The sequence below is a fragment of the Gekko japonicus genome, unplaced genomic scaffold (genome assembly GCF_001447785.1).
Source record: "Gekko japonicus isolate JY-2015 unplaced genomic scaffold, Gekko_japonicus_V1.1 scaffold158, whole genome shotgun sequence".
NCBI classification, from domain to species: Eukaryota; Metazoa; Chordata; class Lepidosauria; order Squamata; family Gekkonidae; genus Gekko; species Gekko japonicus.
Genome location: NW_015170279.1, coordinates 1,419,743 through 1,429,966, shown reverse-complemented (window position 1 = coordinate 1,429,966; position 10,224 = coordinate 1,419,743). Strand labels below are relative to the sequence as shown.

The 10,224-nt window shown below is 47.8% G+C and overlaps 1 protein-coding gene across 1 annotated transcript in view; it reads right to left on the bottom strand.

Moving 5' to 3' along the window:
• Positions 1–10,224, bottom strand: part of TNR (tenascin R) — a 138,593-nt gene that overhangs the window by 3,018 nt on the left and 125,351 nt on the right. Inside the window, exons 18-20 of the mRNA XM_015417743.1 lie at positions 6,808–6,904; positions 5,228–5,389; positions 1,873–2,036 (exon numbers count right to left, since the gene is read on the bottom strand). Coding sequence (XP_015273229.1) covers positions 1,873–2,036; positions 5,228–5,389; positions 6,808–6,904 — 423 coding nt within the window. The remainder of the gene's footprint in view (positions 1–1,872; positions 2,037–5,227; positions 5,390–6,807; positions 6,905–10,224) is intronic.

The window sequence follows — 10,224 nt, the reverse complement described above, 5'->3', positions numbered from 1 at the left end:
CTGACCTCAACCTAGTTATGGTCTGGTGCAGAGGGGGGCGGGCGTTCAATCCATTCTGGGCCCCCTGTCCTGTCCACAACATTGTTTATGACCTTTTCCCAGTGTCCTACTGGATATCACCCAGACACTGGAGTGTCTTAGGGTAATTATTTCATAATGCAGGGGTTTGGTCGATCTGCTATTGCTATTTACTTTTTTACTGTTTTTATTGCTTGTTGGTTTCATGTTGTGAGCTGCCCTGAGCAGTGTTCCCTCTAAGCTGAGTTAGTGTGAGCCAGCTCACAGTTTTTTTAGCCTCCGGCTCACAGGTTTTTGTCTCAGCCCGGGATGGATGGGCTCCCGTGCAAACTAAGTTATGCAGCAGCCAAATTACTCGCTCACAACTTTAATGCCAGTAGTTCACAAAATAGAATTTTTGCTCACAAGACTCCACCGCTTAGAGGGAGCATTGACCCTGAGCCCATTTTTTTGGGGGTAGGGCAAGGTATAAATTTAATAAATAAATAAATAAATAAATAAATAAATGCCTGCTACTGTCCACTGCTTGGGGAGGCCAGCCGCTGGGTTCTTCTCCAGCAAGCCTACCACTGCTCTCCAGGGTGGGACCCCCAAGACCTCTCGGCAGTCAGCATCCAGCTTCACCAGAAGCCACTTCCATGGCCTGGCAAGCAGGGCATGGGCCAGACTGGCACTTTGTGGCAGTCCCGGTCACCTTATAGGGGGGGTACCATAGGGCTTCTGTGGCTGGGAACTGAGCTTGGAAAAGAAAACGAAGCCTTTGTCAGTTCCTCGACAAAACATCACGATTTACTGAGCCCAGTTCTGAATCAAGCCAAGGGGACTTAGCTCATCACTAGTAACTCATAGAAAGACTCTCAATAATCCTTAAAATGGCCACTAGCAGATAGAAGTAGATACCTCAGTGCCTGAGACAGAAAATTCAATAAAGATATAATAAGGAACTAGGTAACAAGTGGTTAAGACGCTGAACTGGAGGCTGTGAAAGGTCGGTAGTTCAGCAGTTCGAGACCCGAGTGTGCCGCATGACGGAGTGAGCTCCCGTCTCTAGTTCCAGCTCCTGCCAACCTAGCAGTTCGAAAGCAAGAAACTGCAAGTAGATAAATAGGTACCACTCCGGTGGGAAGGTAACAGCGTTCTGTGCGCCTTGGTGTTTAGTCATGCCGGCCACATGACCACGGAAATGTCTTTGGACAGCGCTGGCTCTTCGGCTTGGAAACGGAGATGAGCACTGCAACCCTAGAGTCGGATTCGACTGGCTTTCGAGCAAGGGAACCTTTACCTTTTTAAAATTTAGACTGTACTTGCCTTAATAGTCCCCCAACACGGGCCTCATGGTAGGTCAGCTTGACAGATCAGTATTATAACCCTCCGGAATAGGCTTGCCTCTTCCCCAGTCAGGGGTCCCCCGCCCCCATATCTCCCTGCCCACTGCCACAACAAGTGATGGGGAGAGATTTTTTTTTTTTTAATGGCAGTGGTGGCTGCACCCAGAAGTGACATAGGGTTGCTCTAGGAATTGCTGGAAACTGTGGTTTTTACCATAGGGTTTCTGGTGATTCCTAGAGTTTTCTAACTTCCCCTCTAGGTTTCCCTTGGAAGTGACGGAAGGACCCAGCCAACGTTGTGCACCCCCCCCCCCCCCCGCTCCCCCCCCACCCCCCCCCCCTCCATCGCGGCTAGACCCAGCCAACGTTGTGCCCCCCCCCCCCCGGATGTTCCCCCCCAACCCTCCCTACTTCAGAGAGGGTTGCCTAAGGCCATCTTGTCAGTTTGAGGATGAGGTGAGATTTGACCAAAAGAGCACCCGGTTCAGTGCTCATTTCATTCTAACGAGGTCAACCTCGTCCTTACCTGGCTGTGTCGGGACTCGCCATATTTGCCATTGAGGTTGGTCCGGTGGCAGTTCTTATACCACCAGGCCCCTTTGTAGGACATGGCACAGTTTGTGACGGCGACATCGTTGTCTCTGTCTTTGGTAGAAAACGGACGCCCCTGGTGATACGTGAGTGAATCCCCTGCAATGAAAGACATCCTTTTAGGCGACTCCCTGCTCAAAATATGAATTCGTACATGCACGTTTTGCTGAAACAACTTCCAGCAACAGCTGGAGCATGGAAACAATTGTGGCTCAAATGCTGCAGCCTGGTCTTTCTGATTTGCCTCAAAACAACGCAACTGGGCGGCAACGTTTTGCTCATCCAGTAGCAAGCCACCGAGTGATGCAAGTGCATGTGAATCACTTCTACTGTTCCAGATCTCCTTGCGTTTCACAGTAAACCCTCATCTCTAGAGAGGCTAGAGACGGCCCTAGGCCTGCATGGTGTACAGACTTCCTGTCAAATTCAATATGGCTCAGCCTTAGGAGCTGTTAGAGGGGTAGCTCCCTGGGGCAGTAACATGACCTGCCTTCCTGTCCCACCTGCAACCGTGGCAGAATTATAAGTGAGACTGGGCATTTCTGTATAGCGGCCTGAATTAGCTTGTGCCTCTCTGTGTGGTTCTCTCTCCCATAAGGTTCTGCATGATTAGCTGTTGTTATATGCCTCTCTCGGGCCTGACAATGTCCTCTGCTCTAAAAGAACTGTTTACATTTTTTAGATTCAGCCCGAAAACCAAAACAATTGAGATATCATGGCATGGGGAGGATGTTGGATGTTTCTAACCTAGAAGATCAGGAGTTGACTCTGAGCAGAGTTCATCTGCTAAGCGAGGGGAAGGATTTGGGTTTTGTCATTCTTTAATAGACAGCTACTCTGGATTTCTTGCCTATATGATGTCAATGTCTGCCACTGTTCAGGGCTCCTTGCCAAATTACCCCTATTGTGGGTCATTTGCAGGGAAGCCAAAATGTGTATTCCTAAATAGAGATGAGTGCACTCTTAAGCTTTTTATATCTTCTAATATGATAAATATTGAAATTGCTATTTGCTTGAATATTTTTGCATTATGGTTTTGTACGCCAATAAATAATAGATACTTTGGAACAGTTCTCTCTCTCTCTCTCTCAAACTCTGCCACTGTTCAGGGCTCCTTGCCAAATTACCCCCATTGTGGGTCATTTGCAGGGAAGCCAAAATGTGTATTCCTAAATAGAGATGAGTGCACTCTTAAGCTTTTTATATCTTCTAATATGATAAATATTGAAATTGCTATTTGCTTGAATATTTTTGCATTATGGTTTTGTACACCAATAAATAATAGATACTTTGGAACAGTTCTCTCTCTCTCTCTCTCAAACTCTAGGATCCCTGCCAGTTTCATCATCCTCCCTTATCGAGCCGGGCGGGGATGGGAGTCTTATTTTCCCCCACCCAATAGAAGCTGTGGCCCTTTTCAGCTACAGAGCAACACTTCACTCTTGCAAGTAAGGATGAGCAGTGCAGTCCCTGCACATAGAGCTTGTACTGGGTCTGTGCACCCCCAGAGCCGGTATTAGGAGTTGCTTTTCAGCTGTGGCACGTGGCCCATGTGAAAGGGAAACAGCAAGCTTTTGGTCTGCTGGGTGAATGGTTGCATGTGACCAGCTTGTGATGAAGTTCAGCCCTCCTGGGTTGCACAGCAAATGGGTATCACACAGGCCCGTAGCCATGGTGGGGCATTTGGGGGCAGCGCCCCACCACCAATGAGCCCTGCCCCACCCTGGGAGGATACCAGACCCCCCAGTCTCCCCATCCCTGGTACGCCTTGCCCTCAAGCGGTGAGAACATAAGAACATAATAGACGCCAATGTTGGATCAGGCCAAAGGCCTATCCAGTCCAACACTCTGTCACACAGTGGCCAAAAATACCAGGTGCCATCAGGAGGTCCACCAGTGGGGCCAGGACATTAGAAGCCCTCCCACTGTTGACCCCCCCAAGCACCAAGATGACAGAGCATCACTTGCCCCAGAGTCCCTATCTATACCTTGTGGCTAATAGCCACTGATGGACCTCTGCTCCATATGCTTATCTAATTCCCTTTTGAAGCCGTCCATGCTTGTAGCCGCCACCACTTCCTGTGGCAGTGAATTCCATGTGGGGCTGGGGAAGGAAAAGGAAGCCACCCTGCTGCTTCTGGTCAGTTTCACTCCCCCCACCAACAGCTGTTTAGGTTTAACAGCTGATGGGAGGGGAGTGAAACTGACCCGGAGCAGAAGGGAGGCTTCCCTTTGCTTCCCCAGCCTCCCCACTGCCATGGGGAGGGGGGTGGAGAAGGAAAGAGAGAGAGAGAGAGAAGGCATGCCTTCTCTTTGTGAGTTCCTTCTCTCTCCCTCTTTCGTTCACTACCCCCCCAATCTAATTAATCCCTGCTCCTGCTTCCCTGCCCAAGCACCCCTGCCCCACCAGCCCAAAATTTCTGGCTATGGGGCTGGTATCACACTGTGGTGAAGAGAGAATGAATGACAGGGCAGCACGGAGTTCAGCAGCCCCTGAAGTCTTTCTCCCACAGATGCTCCTAACATGCGGGTCTGCAGCATTCTTGCAGCCCCCGTCAGCCTCTGGAGCGGCATAATCCTTTTATGACTTGGTCTTGTTCCTAGGAGCATGTGGTGGCACCATGCTGCCAGTCAGATCTGGCAAGAGGACAGGTTAGTCAGCGCCCTCTCGATGCTGCCATCGTTCTCAGTGGAGGAGGAGGAAGAAGAAGGAGCGTGTCCTGAAACTCTCAGCTCTCTCTCCCACACCCGGCATTTAGACTGAAGGAAGGCACAGAGTGGGAGAGGATCGTTCTGTTCCACGCTCACGAATGCATTGTTGAGGTGACCAGACTCTGGGCATACTCTGAACAAATAGTCTGAAAATAGTAGAGGAAATAATTTGGGCAAAAACAAGAAAAGAAGCCACGGCCCTCTTATTGCCATCGGTCTGAACAGGGGGTAGGGAAGGCGGAAGGCACCCCCTATCCTGTTCTCCTTCAGCCCCGCTTTTGCTCCCCTTTCAAGCCTCCCCCCACCCAAATCAACAAAAGGGCACACTCTGTCCTGGGACTGAGAAAGCTACGTAATTTGGCCTACTCAGATGGCTATCAAAACTACGGTGCAGTTTCTGCTTGTCTGTTGCCACTTCTTGAACTGGGCCTGAGAAAGGAGAGAATGGAGTAAATGGGGAAGAGGACAGGGAGGATGCATACGAAATATGTGGTTTTATTTTATTAATTTATTTGTGCGGAAGGAGAGAGGGCAGGCCTGTCGGTGATAGGGATGTCCACGTCGATTTGTTTTCTTACCAGCAGTCCCATTGTAGTCCCCTATCCTCAGCTTGTACAGACTCCGGGCATCGCTAATGGAGAACTTGTCATAATAGGCGAAGGCTGTTTCTTGGCCGTCTCTCATGTCTATCCACAGTTCGTAGCGCCCCTGCGATGTGATCTTGTGCAAGTTGTCCAGCCCTGGAAGGGGAGGCAAAACTCGGCGATGAGACTGCATGCCCAGCAAACCGGTGAACCACAAGAGATGAGCAAGAGAGCTGAAAGGGCATGCAGCGTGACAGCAAAAGAGGGGTGGAAATATGCCCATTAAAGAAACGCAGTGCCCTGGGTCTAGGCTTCGCTGGCCGGGATTAGCACCAGGCTTTGGGAAACATGCACAAGTGTGGGTGGGAGCTGGGTAGGGGGAGAGAGGTGGTGGCACTAACAGGCCAATCCTCCACCCATCCCGCTGGTTCTCACAATGGGGCTGTCATTTTCCATTCCTTTCTTCCTTGCCTCCTGTTCTTTCCAGCTGCTAGTGGTAAGTTGATGGGAAACCTATTCCAGAGCCCACATAACAATGAAAACCAGGGAAAGAAGTATCTGATCTCAATATCCCTGCCCATGATTTCCATCACCTTTTGCCCGCATTCCCATCCTACTCTGTGGCTGACTCCTCGCCGGTTGTCCTTTGGATTTTTTATTTCCTCCTCCTTTCAGTGGAATAAACCCCTCAGTCCTGAGCTTGGCTCTTTTACTTACTTGAATTTCTGCCTACTGCTTGGATTCCCAGCACATCTGGCAGTGCTAATATTCCCACAGTCCTTTGGCGAAGATGTCAGGAACATCTGCACCAAAGGCATATATTGGTTTTATCACGGCTTCACTGTCAGGCTCCCCCTCCCTGCTCTCCAAATCCTGGGAACTGTAGTTTCTTGACAAGGATGAGAATTTTATGTTAGAGGCCTCTAGCTCTGATCTCAAAACTACAGTCCCCAGAATTCCCTAGGAAGACATGAAACCAGTTTCATTCTACAATATAGCTATCCTGTCTGTATGCACTGAAGATAGGCTAATCCATGCATTGCATTTACTGTACAATTGGTTTCTGCAAAGAGCCATAATTCCTGGATTAACCCAAGAATCCTTCAGTTTATGCCACAAACTTCCCTTCGACAGAACCTGCCAATCACACAGAGTGGCAGTGTGTATCTGCAATGCAGACCAAAAAGATGTGCTGAAATGAAATGGCTCCATCTGGCCTCATCCGTGAGCAAAGAGTTGTTCGACCATAGTTCCAAGGAGGCGAAAGGGCAGCAATTAAGCTTGCTATGCCAACCAAACAAACCAGGCAAAGATCATGTCTGCCTTTCATAGACCATTGTTAATGATGAGCCCCCGGCAGGAAAAAGCCAAGTAGAAATCCGTCAAGTCAGAAGGAAGGTTGATGGATAATGCAGGAAGAGAGGAAGACAGATAAGCTGTCTCTGTAGATGGAGAGAGAGCAAGAAATGAGAAACAGAGAGAGAGAGAGAGACATGGAGCATACTTGCTTTAAAGGGTATGATGGACAGTTATCTGGGTTCTCCAGTGATAGTATCAGGGCAAAGGTTCCTTACCCAGCCAGAACTCATCCTCAAGGTTTCCAAAGCCAATACGGTAATCTGCCCACTTCCTAAAGAAATCTGTCAGCCCATTCTGCCGCCTCTGGAACACCTGCAAAGGAAGAGAGGCCAAAGGTGAAACCTACAGGGAATCTCTGCCCTAGATGAGAAGGAGCTGCCGTGGCTGGTCTTTATTGCAGGTGAGCTGGCTGGATGGTGTGTGCAACCCTTCCACAGGAAAAATTCTCATGGACACATTTTTTTAAGGTCTTAAAGTTCAGATACATAACCCGTGCATGTGTGTGTGTCCCCCCCCCCACATTCTACTTCTTTACTTTGAATGCAGGACTGAGTGGCTGGCCATTCTGCTTTCCTAGTTTGACAGCCCTTCTTAGCTGCCCCACCAAAGACTGAGGGGGGGAAAGGATCTTGTTGTCACACTCATTCATAGGCAAGATGATACGTTTTATATGATCAACTTTTTTTCTGGACCACTTTTCACGTGAACTGGTGTGATGACAGATGGATTTAGACATGGGGTCCTCAATGTTGTTCAGCCTGAGGGCATATTTATTTATTTATTATTAAATTTATACCCCACCCTCCCCACAAAGGACTCAGGGTGGCTTACAGATAGTATCACGTGCTGACCTCCAAAAGCAGGATGCAACAAATTCAGAGAGCTGGGAGATTAAAGGGTTATTGTCTCACTGTGAAGGACAGGTTGATTGACAGGCTGCTGCCTATGTGCACCCCCCCCTTTTCTCTGATTGGTCAGTGCCAGCTGGAGAGAGCTTTAAGAGCAGGTGAGTGCTGAGGAAAAGGGTCCTTTTCGTCTTGCTTCCTCTCTGGTGTGTCAGAAGCCAGACAGGTGGAGTTAGTGTGTCTGTCAGAGGGAAACAGACAAGTTCACTTGGGAAGCAAAGGGACACAACTTCTTGCCCTTACTGTGTAACATCAAATCTGAGGAAAAGTTCCAAATGAGAACTTTAGTCTAAGTATCAGCCAAGCTGAAAACCTTTTATTTCACTGGGTCAAGAACTGAGGGTCAGTTTTGGCAAGAGGGATTGGTCAGTAGATTGAAGCTGCCAGTCTAGCTAAACAGAAAAGGAATCTTGCTTCTAGGAAAAGGAGAATATTTCCTTCTCAGTTATTAAGTGGGTTCAATTTCTCAAAGGACCCCTGGACTGAGTGAAAAAGAAAACGGTTTTAGACTCCTCTAGAGTCCAAGTGAAAGCTGTATTCCCACAGGGAGAGAGAATAAATACAGGAAGGAAGTATTAATCTCCAGGAAACTAAGATATTTATATGAATCTTCATTATGACACATTGTTGCTGTTAAGAAATCTCCAAGACAAATAAGCCTCTCACTGTTAAGAACTGAGTCTCTAAGTCCTCACCCCAGAACTACACTCCCCAGAATTCCCTTGGAAGATGTTAATCCAGTTTCATTCTACAATGTAGCTATCCTCTCTTCAACAATACTTTGTAGCCTGTTCAAAATATCATAATTTGTAAATACAACAAAATTTACCTCAGTTTTCTCATCCCCTGCCTATTCCTAATTCAACCGTGCCTGTTTAATAAAGTCATGATTCCTGTTTGAATGTTACTTTGTGTCAAGTGCTATTTACAAAGGAAATAACGAGTGGGCTCCTGCTTATCTATAATAAATCTCTGGCCTGGGCAAAAGCCAAGTATGTTCTCTACCACAGGGTGGGACACTCATAAAGTCATAAATCGTTTATTACCACATGCTACCAAAGGGCTGCTCAGACAGAGTGGGAAACAGCTATATAGTATTTTGGCGGGAAAATCTGCCTCACAGAAAAAGAAGCAGCAGGGGTCCGTCACAGGGCACTTTTGGAATTTTGAGAATGGGAAGTAGATGCAACCACAAAACGACCACCACAGGTGGTCAATTACAGAAGGGATACCATGGGGTCCTGGGGCCACTCATAAAAAGTTGGGTAGGCGCAAGCCAAGCTTCCTTTCAAGAGGGAGGCATTTCTTTCTGAACGGGAGCTTCCAGCAGACATAAAGGAGATGCCTCTGGATTTCTTCTGAAGCACCTACTGCTCAAGTGAGGTGGAGGAAAGCCGGGACCAGCTCTTTGCTTTGGGGGAAAGATGCTTTGAAAGAAAGTGGACTCCAGGAAATACAACATCAGGTTCCATGGTTCCCAGGGGCGCCACATTGGAGCTCACTGACTAAGGCCATGCCTCCTCTTGATATTTAATTTCAGCCTACATGTTCAAGTCAGGGAGAAGTATTTTTAGCCCTTCAGCATAGGGTAGCTTTTTCTACCAGGCATTTTCTAGACAGGCATTGAAGTGGATACTCAGCTTGAAGAATGAACACCAGCAGCATTAGGGATCCACATTATAAACTGAACATTTTTATTTAGATTCTATATGTCCAGTGCAGGGAACAGGATGGGATGGAGCAGAGGTCCAGCCTTGAAAGCAATTGTCTTTTCTTTGGCTGAACATGAGCCAGATAAGAACATAAGAACATAAGAGATGCCAATGTTGGATCAGGCCAAAGGCCCATCCAGTCCAACACTCTGTGTCACACAGTGGCCAGAAATACCAGTGCCATCAGGAGGTCCACCAGTGGGGCCAGGACATTAGAAGCCCTCCCACTGTTGGCCCCCCCCAAGCACCAAGAAGTCAGACATCACTTGCCCCAGAGCCCCTAGCTATACCTTGTGGCTAATAGCCACTGATGGACCTCTGCTCCATATGCTTATCTAATTCCCTTTTGAAGCCGTCCATGCTTGTAGCACCCACCACTTCCTGTGGCAGTGAATTCCAAGTGTTAATCACTCTTTGGGTGAAGAATCCCAGAGCCCCTAGCTATACCTTGTGGCTAATATCCACTGATGGACCTCTGCTCCATATGCTTATCTAATTCCCTTTTGAAGCCGTCCATGCTTGTAGCCGCCACCACTTCCTGTGGCAGTGAATTTCATGTGTTAATCACTCTTTGGGTGAAGAAGTACTTCCTTTTATCCGTTCTAACCCGACCGCTCTGCAGTTTCATGGAGTGCCCACGAGTTCTTGTATTGTGAGAAAGGGAGAAAAGTACCTCTTTCTCTACCTGCTCTTTCCCATGCATAATCTTATAAACCTCGATCATGTCACCCCTCAGTCGTCTTTTCTCCAAGCTAAAGAGCCCTAAGCGCTTTAACCTTTCCTCATAGGGAAAGTGTTCCAACCCTTTTATCATTCGAGTTGCCCTTTTCTGCACTTTTTCCAAAGCTATAATATCCTTTTTAAGGTGTGGTGCCCAGAACTGCACACAGTATTCCAAATGAGGTCTCACCATTGATTTATATAGGGGCATTATTATATTGGCTGATCTGTTTTCAATACCCTTCCTAATAATCCCCAGCATAGCATTGGCCTTCTTTATTGCAGTCACACACTG